Source organism: Acomys russatus, chromosome X (assembly GCF_903995435.1).
Source record: "Acomys russatus chromosome X, mAcoRus1.1, whole genome shotgun sequence".
Taxonomy (NCBI): domain Eukaryota; kingdom Metazoa; phylum Chordata; class Mammalia; order Rodentia; family Muridae; genus Acomys; species Acomys russatus.
Genome location: NC_067169.1, coordinates 5,282,891 through 5,302,887, shown reverse-complemented (window position 1 = coordinate 5,302,887; position 19,997 = coordinate 5,282,891). Strand labels below are relative to the sequence as shown.

The 19,997-nt window shown below is 41.2% G+C and overlaps 1 protein-coding gene across 1 annotated transcript in view; it reads right to left on the bottom strand.

Moving 5' to 3' along the window:
• Ptchd1 (patched domain containing 1) overlaps nucleotides 1-17,104 on the bottom strand; it is a 55,908-nt gene extending 38,804 nt beyond the window's left edge. The window contains exon 1 of the mRNA XM_051141564.1: nucleotides 16,698-17,104. Within this exon, the coding sequence (XP_050997521.1) occupies nucleotides 16,698-17,048 (351 nt within the window). The 5' untranslated portion in view covers nucleotides 17,049-17,104. The remainder of the gene's footprint in view (nucleotides 1-16,697) is intronic.
• Nucleotides 17,105-19,997: the final 2,893 nt, after the last annotated feature.

Here is a 19,997-nt window from a genome sequence, read left to right as displayed (position 1 = left end):
ATGTTTGTCTAATCTTATTCTTTCCTTCTATTGCTCTCCTAGTCTAAGCCTCTCAGTTTGTAGATTTATAATGGTCCCTTGGGTGGAAGAGTGGATCTTTTTATTTGAAATACCTGGATTATCCAGTTGAACCTGTATCCTCATATAAAAGCTGTATTTATAAAAGTCTGATGATTATACTCTCCAGAGCTGGAGGTATACTGCCCTTTACTTTGCCCAGGTCATTTAGAGCCATATTTTCTACCTGCTTATTCTATCACTGACAAAACAAAGTTGTGGTTAGTAACTTTAATATTATTTATCTACTTCTTTTAAAAATATACCAATTCTTGCCTTATATATTTTGGTGCATTGTTGTTAGGATTTTTACAATTATTGAAGAGCTGGTCCCTTGGTTCTTGATGATTTTTTTTCTAGTTCTGAAGTTAATTTATTTTGAAATTCATATAACTACTTGGGCTTTTTTTAGATTACTATTAACATGACATATCTTTCTCCATCCCTTTACTTTCACTCTCTGTGAATCTTTATGCTTAAGGTGGCTGTACTGTATGTAGAAAACAAGGAAATGGTTCTTTTTTCATAATTTACTGATAGTTACTGTCTTCTGCTTGACTGATTATATATACATGTACATATAAATTAATGTATAAATCATATTTATGCTTATTATTGATATAGTTGTACTAATATTTACTATAATATCAATTGTTCTATTACATTTTACTTCTCTCTCTCTTTTTTTTTTTTTTTACCTTTTTTGGTTTTAACTGAGCATTTCATAATCTCTCTTAGTTACCAACTATACTTCTTTTTAAAAAATTAGTATTTGCTCTAACACTTACAATGTATATGTATACCTAACCTAAGTTCACCTTTAAATACAACTACACTGACTCAAATGTCCTGCAGTTAAAACAGAATACTCCTTCCTCCTTCATCTATCTTGTGGCACAATTGCCATTCATTTTAGTTCTCTATTTTAATAATTCAAAACCTTGTTATTACTTAAATAAAAAAGTTTTAAAAGCCATAATAGTAAAAAAAATGAAATGTTTTTGTTAATATCATTTATTTTTAATATTTTCTATGGTAAATCTGAATTTCTGAACTACAATATTTTCCTTCAATGTGAATAACTTTTAACTTCTTGCAGGTCAGTTCTGCAGGCAATGGATTCTCTCAGGTGGTCTCTGAGAAAGTCTATATATCCCTTTCAACTCAAAGCATGATTTTGTTGGATATAGAATTTAAAATAGGAAGGTTTTTATTTTCCCCTTAATACTTTAAATATTTTACTTTGTTCTCATCTTGTTCGTATCCTTTCCTGATAAGTAGTGCCATTCTTCTTGTGTCTCTGTAAATAAGGTACCTCTACCTTGTCTCTGGTTTTCTGTAGCTTGATTTGTGCAGTTTGATGAAAACTCTTCTTGGTGTGCTTTGAGCTGGTGGATCAGTGATTTAGTGTATGGCATTAATTTTGGAGGAGTTTTTGGCCATTGGTACTTCATTATTGCTATTGCTTCATTTTGCTCTCTCTACCTGTATTCCAATTATGAGTATAGTTTTTTGATATTGTCCTGAGGTTGAAAATTCTGTTAAGGACATTTGTCTTTTTCATTATTTAACTCTTTTTGTTTCTGTTTGTGATGTTTCTACTGAGCTACAATCAAGTTCACTGAGTATTTGTTATATTTTCTGATGATTTCATGTCATGCTTCAGTTCTGCTGCAGTGTTGCTTTTACCTCTAGCATTTTTTTATTCATCCAGAGAGTTACTAACTAGCATTTCTTTTTGATTCATCTAGATAATTCCCATCTCTGATGATATTACCCATTTGTTCTGACAATTCTAACACATATGCCATATTAGTTCAGTTATGATGCTTCCTTTCTTTCCTCAGAGTGAAATTTTTTTCTACTCGATATTTTTCCATTCATAGGATCTGAGATGATAGTCTTTCATAGTGAGGCTTTATGTTAACTCAGTTGCCTGGAATTATTTTAATGTTTCATGTTGTTTGGGCCTCCAGTGTTTCAAATTCACTGACTATCGTTTCTGTCTCTTCATTGATTTCCTTCTTTTTACATACATATCCCAAGACAGTTTTTATCTTGTTGATATTTTAATTAAAATATATTGCTATTATCCTGGAGCATTGTTATACACTGGTAAAGTATGAGAAGACAAAATGCTTTATATTATTCCAAGGAAATTCCAGTTTTTGAGTGGATTTGTGCCTGTGAGCATAACAACCATCTATTCCATGGTATGAACTACTTTACAAATCACCAACTCATGTTGATTTTCACCACTCTTTTAAGTATGCTAACAGAAAGCTTTGAAGGAGCTGTAGGAACTTATGATAAAGTTTCAGAAATGTGCATTCCCAGTTTGTGTCCTGGAGAGGAGCCTTTTGCTAAGGCCAAGAGTAAATGATCCAATTTTACAGGGAGCAAAGTGGAAAGTCCAGAGTTTCAGCAGTTTGATCAAGGACCCTTCAACAGTTCATAGCCTTAAAACACAGAACTGTAGGATTCTGAATCCCTGCTTATTCCAATAGGCCCAAATTGGAGCTTGATCAATTACATCTGCCTTTGATAGCACTAAACGTCAACAGTAATTAAGATTGAACATTTGTTGTCAGGGCCTTCCCTGTGGAAAACTTACTACTGGTAACTGACAAAAACTTACTCCATTCACAAATCCCCATTCTGCTCCTTGACTATATATTACTACTTTTTCTTGAATTAATAATTGATTCTGATCTCTCTCTGTCCTACCACAGAATACTATACTTAATATTATACCAATTTCAATGGTTCTGACTGAACAGTGTCTACCTTATCATTCATTTAAACTAACAAATGTCTTAATTTGGTTTGCATACAAAATGATCAGTTTCATTATCACACACACACACACACACACACACACACACACACAATATACAAATGCACTTTGATCAGACTCTGTGTAACTAACACTATGTTACTCCCACCTTTTCATGGTCTCCTTTCTTTCCAAATGATGGTTCTCAGTCTAATTTCATGTAATTCATATATAAGGCACTGTATATATGTAACTAGTGTATAAGATTCTGTTTATCTGTGAAAATATGCAATTTTATCTTTCCCAGTCTGTTTTATTTCACCTAACATGATTATTTCCAGTTCTATACACTTTTCTGCAACTGACAGAATTTCTTTTGTCTTTATCAGCTTTAATGTTCTCTAACAAGTGCTACTAGTAATTTTTCTTCAACATAACTGCATAGCAGAAACATAACATGTAGGTATTATTATCTGTGCCTGAAGCATTATTTGCTTTGATGGAACTTTCTCTAAAGGCAATTGTCCTATAATCCAACATAGAAACTCTCTAGGAGAAAGAAAACTTTGGTAGTTGTAAATGTGATGCTACTAGTAACCTTCCTCTCCCTCTCTCTTTCTCTCTATATGTATATGTATGTTTTCTTCATGCTGCTCAGCCATAGACTCAACTATAGCGCCTGAGAACAGGTAGCTGAGGAATGTCTTAGTTTATGCTGAAAACTTGACACTATTTTTTAATTTTAAAAAATTATTTATTTTTAACTTATTCACTTTATATATCAGTTGTAGCCTCTCCCTCATCTCCTCCAAGTCTCAACCTCCTTCCCTCTTCCCCCTCCCCTAGTCCTCAGAAAGGGGAACCCTCTTCCCCTAACATCTGACCCCATCCTATCAAGTCTCATCTGGACTGCCTGTATCCTCTTCATCTGTGACCTGGCAAAACTGTCTGTCCAGGAGAAGTGAGCAATGAGGGGGCAACAGAGTCCATGTCAGAGGTGGCTCTTACTCCCCATATTAGGAGACCCACATGGAGACTATGCTGCCTATGGACTACATCTGAGCAGTGGGTCTAATTCCTCTCAATGCATGGTCCTTGGTTGGTGCATCAGTCTTCTGCAGGGTTCCCAGGGCCCAGATTTGTTGACTTTGTTGTTCTCCTTGTGATGCCCCTGCCTCCTTTAGGTTCATCAATCTCCCAACTCTTCCATAGGACTCCCTGTGCTCTGTCCCAAAGTTTGGCTGTGAGTCTCAGCATTTGTTTCAATTCCCTGTGGGATGGAGTCTTTCAGAGGTAGGCTCCTGTCCTGTTCCCTCTCCTCAAGCACTTCCGGTGTCTATTCTATATGTCTTTATGAATGAGAATTAAGCACCCTCCATAGGGTCCTCCTTTATTATTTAGCTTCTTTAGGTCTATGGATTGTAGTATGGTTAACCTGTATTATATCACTAATATCTGCTTATAAGTGAGTATATACCATGTGTGTCCTTTTGTATCTGGGTTACCTCACTCAGGATGATCACTTCTAGTTCCATCAACTTGCCAGCAAATTTCAAGATCTCCTTGTTTTTAATAGCTGAGTAGTATTCCATTGTGGAAATGTGCCACAGTTTCTTTGTCAGTTCTTCGGCTGAAGGACATCTAGTTGTTTCCAGATTCTGGTCATTATGAATAAAGCTGTTACAAACATAGTTGATCAAATGTCCTTGTCTTATGGCGGAACATCTTTTGGGTATATGACGAGGAGTGGTATAGCTGGATCTTGAAGTACCATTATTCCAAATTCTATGAGAAAGCACCAGATTGATTCCAAAGTAGACCTTACTCTATTAATGATATTCTTCTATACTTGCAGACAGGAGCCTAGCATAGCTGTCCTCTAAGAGGCTTCATGCAGCAGTGGAATAAAACAGATGCTGAGACTCACAGCCAAACTTTGGGTGAAGCATAGGGAATCTTGTGGAAAAGTGTTGGGAGAGGAGGATAGAAGGACCTGTAGGTGACAGGGGCTCCACAAGAAGACCAACCGAGACAACTAACCAGGGCCCAGAGGGGCCTGTGGAGTCTGAAGCACCAAGGACCATGTATGTACTGGACCTAGGTACTCTACATTGATGTAGCCTCTGGGCAGCTCAGACTTCATGTGGGTCTATTAGTAAGGGTTGCAGGGACTGTCTCTGACATGGACTCTGTTGCCTGCTTTTCAATTGCTTCCCTATGATGGGACTGTCTTGACAGGCCATAGGGGAACAGAAAGAAAACTCAATTCTGATGCAACTTGATGAGCTGGCGTGGGTGGGTAGTGGTCTTATTTTTACTGAGGAATAAAGAAGGGAGCGTGTGACTGAGAGGAGAGGAGGGAGGGAGCTACACCCGGGATATAAAGTGAATAAATAAATAATTTTAAAAAGAATAGCTTGTTTAAAAAGAAAAAAGAAAACTTCAAATATTTAGATTCAGGCAGTACTCTGCATAATAGTTATTATATCATTCAGAATTCACTACTGAACAATAACACTTGTATTGGGCTTGTATTTATTGCCCATGTTCTAGAGGGCAAGAATACCAGTTTGGAATTAATTATGGTAGCTAACTGCTGGCATGATTTACATCAGTAGTCTCTTTTTTTTTTCTTTTTTCTTTTTTTAAAATTTTTTACTAATTTATTCTTGTTACATCTCAATGTTTATCCCATCCCTTGTATCCTCCCATTCTTCCCTCCCTCCCATTTTCCCCTTATTCCCCTCCCCTATGACTGTTCCTGAGGGGGACCTCTTCCCCCTGTATATGCTCATAGGGTATCAAGTCTCTTCTTGATAGCCTGCTGTTCTTCCTCTGAGTGCCACCAGGTCTCCCCCTCCAGGGGACATGGTCAAATGTGAGGCACCAGAGTACGTGAGAAAGACATATCCCACTCTCCACTCAACTGTGGAGAATGTTCTGACCGTTGGCTAGATCTGGATAGGGGTTTAAAGTTTACCACCTGTATTGTCCTTGGCTGGTGCCTTAGTTTGAGCAGACATCAGTAGTATCAAAATGTGGTCAAAAAGACACCAGTACCTCTTTGGAGAACTAATAGAAATACAGAATCATAGGTTCCACTTGAGGTGTACTAATTCAAAAATTCATGATAGAACCCAGTCTTCATATGGATAGGCCATCTTCTTGGCTGAAATTGGAGAGCTATTAACTACTTTATCATAAAGACACTACAGCCACACCCACACAAACATACACACGCATGCGCACATGCACACACACACACACACACACACACACACACACACACACACACACACACGTGCTTCTGGCCCACAAATCCACTATTCTCCTCTAAGTATATTCAACAGATCAGCACCAGCATTCTGGGAAGTTTAAGCAAGTACCAATTCCCAAGGACTTCAGAAGCACATTCAAACTGAGAAGTATCATTAACCTTCACTTAGCGATGGAGATGTTTTTGTTTGAGAACATTAGGCAGAGAAAACCAGGTTAGAAGAAGACTCTTCAGTGGTGGATTTGTTTTCAACCTAATTATTGATTTCTTTTAGAACCTTTAAAAACAGATTTTGAAAAGGAGTGGGTGGGGAAGTACACTGACCTAAATGATAAAAACATCCACTAAGCCAAATTTTCCAACATTCCATTTTCAAAAGAATTTTTAATTATCCTTTCCCTGATTCTCCTGATCTAGGGCAATTCTAACAACACTCTTTTCAAGTGCTTGCAGACCTACTTTTGTGGGTAAGATTTCCCAGGGAAATACTGAAGTCATATAAATTAAGTAAGAGAGAAGAGTTAGGGACTCTCTTGCATCTAAAGTAGGGAGAATCCCTTTTCTTGACAAGCTGCTCAGAATTGTAAAAGAGAATTATGAAAACAACAGATCCTGCTGTCTCCCAGATACTGTCATTTCAATGGTATCTCCCTAGGGAGGAAGATGAGGAGTTCTGAGCCCTGAGATGAATTGATGAATTGGAATCCCAACCCCATCTACAAACTCTGCCTTCTTTTTTTTAATTAATTTATTCTTGTTACATCTCAATGGTTATCCCATCCCTTGTATCCTCCCATTCTTCCCTCCCTCCCATTTTCCCATTATTCCCCTCCCCTATGACTGTTCCTGAGGGGGATTACCTCCCCCTTGTATATGCTCATAGGGTATCAAGTCTCTTCTTGGTAGCCTGCTGTCCTTCCTCTGAGTGCCACCAGGTCTCGCCCTCCTTAAGAACTTTGTTCAACAATAGGATGAAGCCAATCATCTGTAATAACCCATGCAAGCTCCTCAAAGACCAACAGATTGCCAATCTGAGTATTGAAGATGTAGATGGAGCACAAATTATTGCCTTTTGGATCAAAGAAAAACTATGCAATGAGTATTTACTCAACAGGCAATAATCATGCTCAAAGAGCTGGCAATAGGAAATTGCAGTCATCCTGAAAGCAACCGACAGGAGAATATGGTTACATAATGCCTTCACATATTTATCTCATTGTAACTTTACCTTAAATGGATGAAAAAGATGCTGTTGCTCTCAGTGCAAATGAGAGAATATTCAGTGGCTTGTCCAAAGTCATAAATCTATAAAGTTGTTAGAACCATTGGTATTTGAGCTTGGATTTGTTTATTTTTTTTAAAGCATTCTATTTACAACAACTAAATCTAAGCCTTGTTCCTCAAAATGTCATCAGCTGACCAACAACATCAGCCATTGTGTCAGAACACTATGGAGATGCAGACGAAGCATGGCATGGTGACTCACACCTGTAATCACAACACTTGTGATACTGAGGTGGAATCATTGCCTAGGATTTGAAAGAACCTGGGCTAAGGTAAGAGACGTTGTCTTAAAAAAAATTCCCCAGAAGAAAGAACACAGACAAACAAAATGCAGATTGGCAGGTCTCACTCCAGAAACCACCGAAACAGAATCTATACTTTAAACATATAGTTTAACAATAGTCTTAGGTGATGGATGTATGATAATTAAAAAGCCTAAGTGCAACCAAGTAAGCTTTACTCAACGTATCACTTACCCATATGTAATACAATCATAAGAACAAAGTCAAAAGCCAACAACTCAAACCCTTGAAAAATTAAAGTCTTAAATGTCAGGTTTTTTAAAAGCTTAAATTGATAGCTATAGAATGCAGAAGGACTTTTTTTTTCTTGAGACATTCAGAAAGAATTGACAAAGGTTTGGTAGTAGTGATGGCAAGGTAGCATCACAGAATAGGCAAAATGTATTTATTCTTAAAGCTGAAAAATTGAAACTCCTACAGATTTTATTAAATTCACAGAAACATGTTGAGTTTTTTGTAATGATATCAATTCTTTCAAGTTCATCTCTGTGAAAAATATTTTCTGTTATCCTGATTCACTCTTTAGAGGAATACTAATAAGTAATACAAATTTAGAGCTCTGTAACGGTGATGCTATAGCTAGGAAAATCATTTGTCCAAGATTTTGAAAAAAAAGTATTTTATGTTTGCATTTGAATGTGGGAGTGGCCAATATTTTGAGACTTACCCCAAGCAAAAAAGGATACGTGTAGAGTGAATAGTTGACTTACAGCATTCTTGATGAGAACTGCTGAGTGTCCTACTTTCTCTATGGGAATAAACTGTTCAGTGTAGAAGTTTTTACCTTCCCAAACTGTACACAAACCAGAGAGGTTGGTCAGGTGTTTGCTTTTCTAAGGATTTCTTCTGACCTAAAGTAAACAGCATTGAATCTGGTTGCAGAATGGATGCTTATCAAAAAATTTTGTCAAAGACGAAGAATGAAAAGATACCTAAAGAAATGTGAAAAAAACACTTTGACTGCAATAAATCAAGAGGGAAGAAGAGTACATTTTTCATTCTCTAAGTCACCAATTGTGAATAATTTAATTATTAAGTACCTGCTTCACATTACACATTTTGCTAGGACTTAGGAGATATTTGTCAGGATCCAGCATTTTCCTGTCCTAGAGAAAGTATCACAAAAATACAGAAAATTAAGTAATACTCTCTACTTAGCATTATGAAATGTGGATGCCAGAGTAAGTCACGCAGATTTAAGGACACGAAGAGTCATGAATCTGAGAAAGCCCACAAGTAGAAGCCATTAGAATTGGATCTTAAAGGAAAAAGGGCATTTCTAGGGAGAAAAATAGTAAATGTGTTAAGATGCTGGATATGAGATGGAGGCCTGCAGACTTTTGAGTTCATAATGAGTGGCTGGACATGAACCATTTAGATGTGGAGGTTCACCAACTAAGACCATATTGTCTCTTTGTATCTGAACCCTGTCTGGGATAATCTATTCAGAATCTGGTGGTTCTTGGAAAACTGAAGATAAATAGATATGCTGTCTCATGACTTTAAGCTTCATGAGGATGAGATAACAGCCATCTAGCTGAGTGAAAGGATGAATATCATCTAGAAACTAGCACCTAAGTCCACAAATACTTAACTCTGGTTAGATCTAAGATCTCAGGACAGATGCTCTTATGGCCCCACTCATATTCTCTCAGCTTCCACTTGTCTCCACATGTCCAAATCACTTAACACAATGACCTGTGTTGCTCTATTGAGGCTTTAAAATATCTAGTAATGGGGCCAAATTCTGCATATAGAAATGCTGTAATTTATTATTCCTATATGCAGGAACATCAGCTGGGGAATAAATATTTAGCTTCTCAGACACTCATTATCCAGTGTCTCCCTGAGGTAGTCAGAGAGAATTTGATCTGGGTGCCCATGGTGGATAGTTGTTTGATAATGTCCTCCTCATTGCCTTCCTGATATTCCCTATATTTTGTTCTTATTCCCCTATTGGCATTTTCAAATCTCACGTCCCAAGTTAATTAGATTTAAACTAACATAATTATCATCCCAAGTGTTCTTAGAGTCCACAGTTTAAACCTAAAGTAGAAAACCAAACAACTGGATTATTGTTTTGTTTTGAGATAGTCATTTTACATAACCCTGGCATTCTTCGAACTCACTATGTAGACCAAGTTGGTCTTGACCTCAGAGACGCACCTGCCTCGGCCTCCCTAGTGTTGGGATTAAAAACATGTGCCAACATGCCCAGATGAACAATTCCATCTTTAAAAATACCAGAAACAACCTCTCTGGAGGATTTCTCAGAGAACAGGAATACAAATTAGCTTCTTTAGTTCTTCATTGTCCCCTTTTGATGAAAAATGAATTGTGAACTCAAAGGCACCACATATTAGGATATATTATTTAGGGCATCCCACATGAAGAAACAACTGCTGTTGACTTCCATTTTTGTTTTGTTTTGTTTTTTTAAAGGTTAGAGATTACTCACCTCCCCTGCTGGTCATGAAATCAGTCTGGCAGGGTACCTCCTCAGTTCTGTGGCCTTCCGGGTATGTGGCAGGGACACAGGCAGTGCTGCAGACAGGCCTGCTTGCTGTGATATACTACCAAGCAGGTGACATCAAAGGTCTGATTTAAGCCTATCTCACATAGCAGTCAGGGCTCATACTGAGCCCCCAAATCAGGTACCAGATGGCACATTCCACCAAGTCAAAGTTTATCAGCTCAGATTTCCCTAGCTTCTGTTCCAAGGGATGCTGCAACCTCAAGAAGGAAATATTGTTTCTTTTGATGATTTTTCTCTTCTTAGTTATCATTAAGGGCTGGCCCGTTAAATGCTTTATAGTCCTATGAAATTTGTGGGTCTGTCAGGAGAATTATTAAAGATTCAGTTTCAGGGTTTATTAAAAAATATTCATCCTTTCTTATGGACTCTACTAAGATCCTAGGAGTCATTAAAAATTAGTTTCCTCTTATAGATTTATATTGAAATGTCAATTTAGGTTCATATAATAACCAACGTTTGTATAGAATGTTTACCTGTATGAGGAGAACAAATGAATGTTCTTAAAATCTCTTGGTTTCTAGAAAGGGGTTTCATGTACACTGGGCTGGCCTCCAACTAGCTTGTCATCATGAAGCTGAGAATGACCTTGAATTCCTCAACCTCTCCATCTCAAAAATATTAGAATTACAGACATGTGCATTCACCACCTAGTCTGGTTATGGTTTTCAAATTTAAATAAGAAAAGTAGGGTGGGAACTCGAGATATTGTCTTTCAAATGCAGGTTACTCACAAGTCAAACAACTCAGAAAATGGTTGTACTGAGGTTGAGTTTACCTCTCCTGAAATGGGAATCAAGTGTCTTAGATCTCTTAATTTTCCCTAGTATAATTTAACAGGTAGAAAGCAATTTACTGGTGGGACAAATGTAAAAAAAAAAATGCTGCTCTTTCAGGGTTGTGCTCAATCTTAAAAGTATATGCCACCTGGATAACTCAGAAAAGGAACTGCACTGTCCTGGGTATCATAGAACCTGTCACCAAAAAGGACACCCAGAGATGCTAAGAGCAGATGCCTGCATCAGAGTTTGTTGAAATGACCTTTACACTGCTTTCCAAACTCAAGGTCTTTGATTCTATGTTCCTTGAATGAAGCTGTTTTTGTAGTTTTTGCAGAACAGCTGGAATAGGCAGCAAAGTGCTGCCTCCTTTTTCTTGACAGATTAACACTCACAGTGGGGTCTTATACACAGGCAGAAAAATCCTGTTCTAAGTAGGCAAGTGCTATAGATTGAAGCTTCAGGCACACCGATAATGAGCACTTTAGTATCTGCCAAGTCTCAAAGGGTAGTATCAAGTCAGCAGCTTTGTCATTCAAGAAGTTAGACTACATTCAGTTTCTAGGGTTCCACTTCTGCAGGTATGATTAGACTATAATGGATAAAGTTATGGGAGAGGGCAAGATAATCACATCTTGGGAAGATTACACTGGAAAATCTGGTGTTTGCCCAATTGCCCAGGTCTGCACCATTTCACAGGTCAGAATATTTGTCCCTAAAGTTCGGTAATACATTTTGGTGTGAACTACTCCTTTGTATTTTTTCCCATTAATCAGTATAGCTGAAAAAAAAAAGTCCCAATAAATACAAACATATAAAGAGGAGGATTTCTCTAATGTGACATGATTATCATTTGGAGCTGGATAGTACCTTGTTGGGAGGCCTATTACATGATTCATTGTCAAATTCTCAGCAGTGTCTCTGGCCTCTGCTCACTAACAACAACAACAACAATACTAAAACAACAACAACTACGACTACTACTACTACTAATGATGATGATGGCATCATTATATTTTGCTGTCCCCTGGATAGGGACACAGTCATTTTCAGTTGTGAAATAATGCTTTATGGGTTATTTTAATAGTACTGACATCCTGAAAAAAAAAAAAAACAGTATCAACATATTTTAGGCATATCCAACCCTATACAGTTCCTGGCATATATTTTTGTTTTGTTTTGTTTAAAACATTCGAAAGTGTAAAAAATATTTTGCTAAAAAATAGATTATCATTTCTTCTGGTAATTTCCATAAGCTGGAATCTTCATCTAGTTATCAGGGTCTTTATTACCTTAAGCTGTCAGTTGTGTTGCCCTTCTTGGAACGACTGAATCATATAATTCTGAGTTAAATTCTATTATCTTGTTTGCAATTTAATTTTATCAAATATACTTAAAAATGAACAATTTAAATAAAATGGAAACTAGATATTTGAGCCAAGTGAGATTCCCTAGCAAATGAAAAACCATATCCTCAGTGAGAATATGTCCTTTCTCTGGTATGGAACTAGTCTGTGGGTTTTTTTTTTTTTTTTTTTTTTTTTTTTAAAGATGTCAACGTAGTACATAATACAAAAGAATTTCCCATGATCAATTTGAAAGCCAAAACATGTTTTTATATGACTGCAGAGGATACCAAGGAAACATGTTGTTTGCTTGAGAACTGCCAGTAATGTTATAAAAATTAAACATCATTTTAAAGATATATTTCAAGGTAGCTTCTATGGATTTTTCATTATCTATTGCAAAAATTCTTTAGTAAGCGAGCAAAGATCTATTCAAGTATTTATTGAATAGCAAGAATCTGCCAGGGGCTGTAGATGACCTAGGTAGGGTAGAATATACCTGAACCCTACCAGAGAACAAACACTTCATCAGGAAAACAGCCATGTTCATTCACTCAATAAATTTCAGTTCAGGACTTTTTCTTTGATTTTTATATATTGATAATTAAAAGTAATGTTTTGCTTTGGGTATGTGGAGTGTGTGTGTGTGTGTGTGTGTGTGTGTGTGTGTGTGTGTGTGTGTGTGTGTGTGTGTATTCGTTGATATCAGAGAAAAATTGGCCAAAAAAATAACCTTGTTATCCAATTTAAGCAACATTTTAAGAGAGGATATAAATTAGACTTTGGTCAAGTGTACTTCATTTGAATAATTTGAAAAGATTCATTCAACATCATTCAAGTTGTCTATTATATGAAAGATGGTTGAAGGGAAAACAATATCACAAAAAAATCACACTAAGATGTGAGTACCAATCTGTGTTCTGGTTCTATGTGTGTGTGATTTCATCCTGTAAGATGAGATAGCAGTACTGTTTTCAATATATTTAAACATCGGATATGCTTTTAAATTGTAAGTGGCACAAAGATGATAAGAATATCCTGAGGACTGAGCTATACCAGTTCTTCTCTCTAGATGGATGATTCCTAGATAAATCCACTATGTTCTTGGCTATAGCTTAGATTAATTAACAATAGGATTTTCATAAATGTCTTCTTATACAATCATAAAATACATATAGCTTATAACGTCTTACTTTGAAATTTGCTGAGATGAACATCATCGTCTTTCTGTTGACAGTATAAGGAGCTAAATTTAATTTTGTAGTGAAATAAAGACTTTTGAAGATCAGCATTTATTTAAAGGGGTTCAAAATTCTTGAGGCATTCTTAGCATCATTGGACTCCATCCACTTCTGCCTAAAATTATAGCTTTGCCTTGCAGCCTTCAGAAGAAATTATTGTTTAGGAAAGTCACCCCACACAGTATGGGGTCAAATTCTTTACTACAGTGTCAGAGTAACATAGTCACATCACTTGCACAAATTTGAGAAAGCACCTTTGAACCAGGATCAATGAGATTTTCAAACAGACTTTTCTCTGTTATTCTCTTGACTATATTTTAAAAAGCCAACTTTTTTGTCACAACTACCTTCAGTCTATTTTTTATCAGCAAGTAGCTGTCCTAGCATATAAAAAGAACAGTATCCTTCATTGAATAGTGGAGAAAAACATTACACTTGCAATGCCTTATGCAGCACCACAAGTTGCTTCTTTCAGTTTGGCAATACCCAGAAAACTCAAGCTCTGCTCATGCTCCCTCTCATTTAACTTCAAAGGAGATGCTATAAAATGCACAGGGGCTGTTAGATGTCCTGTAAAATGTTAAATGTCTGTGGTGCTGTCCTTGATGCTAATAACAAAGTATTGAAATTATACTATCAGCAACAATAACGGTAATACTTCATCCCTAATGCCCTTTCGAAAGGACAAGTCATCATGTCTCTAAATGGAAAAAAGTGTGAGGGGGGAGTGCTCACTCCCACACTTCACATTGCCATGACTACTGAAGAACCATTTTCCTATGCCCCTGTTCTATACCTACCAAAAATAGGGGGTGAGTTGAGTGTATAAGGAGTAAAATGGATATCCAATTTAAAAGCAAAGGCAATTCCCAATGTTTTATAAGTATATGCTGTTATAAGCTGTACGAACTGATTTGACTAGAGATATATCATGTGGAAATGAGTTTCTGACCACTATTTGGCTTGTCTTTGCTTTTACCCATATACCTAAACCATGAAAAATCATCCCATTTTTTTGTAACTGTCTACTGACTTCAAGACTGTCCTTTCACATGTAGGCAAAGCCAGTCTTTTTTCTCTCCAGTCCCAGCTTTCTTATAATATGCATTTTTTTTGTCTTGAACTGCTCAAAATCAAACAAAAAAATCTAACTGCAAAAATATCGGATGTGCCTGCCGATGATGTCTCATTAACCTTGACAGTGAGTGTAACCGGTTACTGCCTGTCACAGTGGCATGATGGTTTGTTAGTGAGGGAGAAAACATATGATAGAAACATCTCAGGGGGAAAAATCAAAGGAGAAACATAACTTAGTAGATCATCTACCAAAAAAAGAAAGAAAGAAAGAAAAGAGAAAAAGAAAGAAAGCATTTCCAAGTGGCCAGTCTTGCTCCATTATACTTTCCTTAAGCCTGTGGTAGTTCTATTATATACATTCTTAAGAAAGCATTCCTAACAATATTTATCTACATCACAAGATATGCTCTGAAATATTTGTGGGGGGTGGGGGTGGGGGGACTTCATACTTTTATGTTGAAAAGTAACCTCTGAAAAAAAGCAAACATCTCCAGACTAATGTTGATAAGGTTCTGCAGTAAGTGAGTATGTGCAGTGATTTGTGTGCCATTAAAAATACCACAAGACACTCAATGTGAGAATGTTTTAATTACAGTCTCCAGCCAGATTCCCTCTTTACTAATTGCTGGTGGATAGCATGTCAACAAACAGAGAGGAAAACAATAGAGGAAAACGAGCTTCTCTCTAGGGACAGCACATGGTTACCTGGAGAGGAAGAGGCACACTAAAGAGTTCCCTAGATTCACCAACAGACTTCCTTTAGGAGAAGGGGGAACCTAACCTTTCACTAGACCCAGAGACTCCGCAGGAAACCTGCATTTGCATTTCTCCTGCATTTCAGCTGGGACTGGTTCCTGTCTGTCCTCCCTAGAGCAGAAGCTGAAATTAAAAACAAAAACAAAAAACAAAACAAAACAAAAAAAAACCCAAGCAAACAAAAACAAACAAACAAAAAAACCCGTAGTCTCCACCTAGATTCAGATGGAGCACTCTCACTTTTCTTTTCTTTTTTTTTTCTCCCATGCTGTCTGCTCTCACCATTTTCCATTTCTAGTCGTCACTCTTCAGATTTTCTTAGGAACTTCTTGAAAGTTATCACTGTTAATCTCACTTTTCACATCAAATTCCCACCTCTTGGCACAAGCGGTTTCTGTTCTGTGTTCCTGTGATCTTCTTGGAGCCACATTCTGGCTCAGGGCTCTGGATCTGCCCCTTACCCACGCATTCAAATAAACCCTTATGAAAGTGTATCAACCTGTTCTCTCTTTCCCCGAAGAAGTTGTGTTTAAGTGGATTGAAAGTACTGCGAAAGATGAAATAACTGTGAATTACATGCACCCTTTCCTACTCTAAAATACAGACATGGCTACCCTGCTCTGGGAGGAGTGGGCTGGTGGCTGCCGTAGTCCTCACCAGGGACTGCACATTTGTGTGTGTGTGTGTGTGTGTGTGTGTGTGTGTGTGTTATTTTCTCACCATGCCAACTCATATTCCTCTGTCCCTTATCTACTACCCACACCAACATTTCCCAAAACACTTTGGGAGTAGGAACTAGAGGAAGGGAGGAAGAAATTGGGGACAGGGAATGGTGTCTCTGAACCTCATCTCCTTCCTGCACACTATTTTGTTCTCAAGTAACGGGACTTTCTTGAATGTATTCTCTTGTTCCAGTTCTTCTTGGCCCAGTTATCCCAAAGCCTCCCTGCCCCCAAGCCCACTGCTACCAAAACAAGCGCACTGACTATAGCACCGCGGCTGCCGCCGCCCCAACTGTTGCAGCAGCTGCCGGGTGAGGGCAGAGGCAGCGAGGGCAGGGCCGGGCTGGGACCCAGACCCGGACATTTCTTGTCTTGGAGCCTGAAAGACTCCTGGCCGCTACCCAAGGGCGCGCAGTACAAAGGAGCCCACGCTGGAGCCACTGACCGGGAAAGGAGAGGTGGCGTTCTCAGCTGGGACCCCGCACAGAGCCACCCCGACCGCCGCAGCCGCGCCACCAGGGTATGCCCGCACCCGCCCTGCTCTTACCTTTAAGATCAGGTCCGTGTGATGCTGGTCCAGCATGTTAGCTTTCTGGAAGGAGGTGACGATGACCCGGCCGTAGCGCCCAGGGGTCTGCAGGTCCGAGTAGAGCCGGTGCTTGGAGCGGTTGACCGGGAAGAGGCTGTTGACTAGGTTGCGCTCTATCTTGGCTAGGCTGTGCTGGGGAGCCAGCAGGTGCTCTACGCTCTCTTCGACCTGGTAGCGGCTGAAGCTGGCGCCAAGCAGGATGGAGATGAGCACCGGCGCCGAAGCAAAGAAGACCGGGTGACTAGCAATGAAGTGGCCAAGCCGGGAGAAACACTTCCTCAAGCCCCTGTGCAGAACCTGCCGCAGCATCCTAGAGCAGAGCGGGCGCGGGAGGAGGGCGAGGCGCACGCTTGGCGCGGGCTCGGGCGACGACGGCGGCGGCGGCGGCGGTGGTGGTGGTGGTGCCCGCGGCGGCGGCGGCGACGGCGGCGGTGGCGGAGGCAAGACCCTGAGCTCTCTTGGAGCCGCGGCACCACCATCGGGGAGTCCCGCGCCCCGCCTCGGGAGGGTCCCCTCCGGCTGGAGACACGCCCTCCTGCCCGCGGCCGCGCCTGCCCGGAGAGCCCCCCAGCTTGGCGGCCTCTGCGCCGCCCCCACCCCGCCCTACCCCGGGCGCCCTCCCCACCCCACGCCGCCTCTTGGCCTGGGGGGCTACACGAGACACTGCCGCGTCCCCGCTGAGCTCTGGCGGGGCTGGGGGCGGCCCCACCAGCGAGTCATGACCCCACTCACCCGATCCCCGAAGCCAACGACCGGGATGGCGAGGGGAGCGGCGGTGGCGGTGGCGCTAGCGCCAGGAGACTCTACGCGCCAGCCTGGAACACGAGGACTGAGAATTCCAGGCAACACCCAGTCCCGTCCTCTTAGCGCGTTCCTCTTCCCCCGGATCAGCGAGCCAAGCGGGCCCTTCTTTTCTGGCCTCCTCCGGGGACACTCAAAAGAGATGGCCCGGATTTTTGAAACAAAATAAAGTAAAAGAGTTCTCCTGTTTACAGGGGTAGGATGGGGGCGTCGGGGCAGACCCGCTTAGAGCCCAGTCTCTCCAGACTAGGAAAGAAGCAGGCTGAGGACTGCGTGCGTCCCAGCTCTTGCCAGGCTCAGGTGGTGGCGCGCATTGGCTGCTGCCAAGAGGGGGTGGGGAACCCGAGACGCTTGAGCGTGGAAATCACGCCTCCTCCCAAGTAAGAGCCATTTAAGATCGCCCCAACACTGCAGCTCCAGCGATACCACAGGGGACCTGTGTGCATCTGGATCCCGTCCACCCCAAATGTGTCTGAGGATAATCTTTCTCCTGAGCCCCAATTTCAGGGTCTCTCCAGAGTGTATTCAACTGGACAGTTCTGCTGCACATCCCTCCACCGCCTTCGCTACCCTGTTTCCCAATAATAAAAGGGCTAATAATGGCACTCTGTCAGTCTATGCAACCGTCTGTCTTCAGGCTCCCCTTTTCCACCTTGCCTTTTTCCTTCCTTCTCCTCCTCCTATCTCTGTCGTCACTGGCAGGTCTGGGGTATCTAGTGTGGTGGAGCTGGTGCGGGAGCCCCTGCGGGTGTAGACGGTTTGAGAAAGGCTGGTTAGAGAGTCAGTACTTAACCTCCTTCTTTCCCTCATTCCATCTGTTCCTCCTCCACACGCGACAGTGTGAGAATAGGGGGACCCTTATCTCATACCAGGAGATTCCTGGTCTCTGAGTATGTTGAGCCGCAGGGGGCGCGGGGGAGCCAGAGGGGCTCTGAAGGCTTGACAAAGTTGGGCATGTGTATGTGCAAGCCAGCCACGAGCTAGCTGGCAGCCACTGTGGTTCCCCTCACACTTCCCCTCGGGAGATTTCCCCGAGAAGGCGGGCGCCGGTTTCGGCCTGGGACAGACCTGCGGCGGCGGCGGGAATGGCCACGCACAGGTACAATTTAGCGCGTTTTCTTTTTTTGTTTGTTTGTTTTTTCGCGCTCTGAGCTCCCCCTCCCCCCCCCTTGTCGGTCCACTGGAATGCAGACCTAGTGGGATCCATAGAGTCTGAGTCACAGAGGTTCCCTGTCCCACCAGGATGGCGGGGGTGGGTGGGGTGGGGTGGGAACCAGAGTACAAAGAAAGGTCCTCAGGTTCACAGCTGCAACAGCTTGGTCTTCCTACCCCACACCTCTGGTCGGTTTGCCTGACCTCTAAGTACCAAGGGTCTAAGGGGAAGTGCTGGTGGCAGGAGGTCCCTTGAATGTGGCCCACAAAACTGAGCGTGGACATGCATATTAATTAAAGCAGAAGGGAGAGGGAGTAGTAGGGGAGGAGGAAAAAGAGAAAGGAGAGAGGGGGAGGGAGAAAGAGAGAGGAGAGAGGAGAGAGAGAGAGAGAGAGAGAGAGAGAGAGAGAGAGAGAGAGAGAGAGAGAGAGTCAGACAGAGCCAGAAAGACAGAAAGAGCCACAGAGCCAGAGCCAGACACTAGAGAGAGCTCAGCAGGAGTGGGAAAAAGCATTGGAAAGAGGCATTTTCCTAAAATTCCCATCCTCCTAGACTCCCCAACACCATTAGGTCCTCTACTTCTCAAACTGAACTTAAGAACTTGCGCTTCGCAGACAATAAGTCCTGGACCTGGAAATCCTTTCTTTTTCTTTTCTTTTCTTTTTTTCTTTTTTTTTTTCTCCTGTCCTCATGCCACATCTAGGTTCCTTCAGCAATGCGTACAACTGCTGATCTGTCCACCCTTGAGACACACTTGCCCATTTCCTCCCACCTGTCTCTTGCTGATATTCAAGCATCCGCCCCCCCCCCCCGCCCCGCCTCCCGCTTTTCGCCACCCAGCTCTCTTTCAGAAGGCTCCTCTGGACATCCAAGTCCCGCAGCTTCCAGCCCACATTCCCCTCTCACTCTATATTGCCCTTCTTAGGAAGGACATAAGGAGCCTGCTAGAAATTCCCCTGCCACATTCCATTTGTGCCCTTCCCCCAGCATCTTAATTTCAGCTCCCTGAGATGCCGCTGCTCTGCAGCGCTTTGCTGATTCATGATGATCGCTGAGGGAAAAGCCTCATTGACTTGTGCCCCTGCAAGCGCTGAGGTAGCAGGAGCTGCTGCAAGGGCAAGAGTGTTGGGAACCCCCAGCCCCCTCCCAACACTGAGCAGTCAGAAGTGCTAAAATGCAGGGTGACTGCCCTTAGTAGCTCTTAGTCCCACAAAGAAAAAGATAATAAGAGCGGCCAGGATGGGGGTGGCAGCAGGAAATGTTGGGAACCTAGATCGTTTCCACTAAGCTAGTTGCAGTTGGTG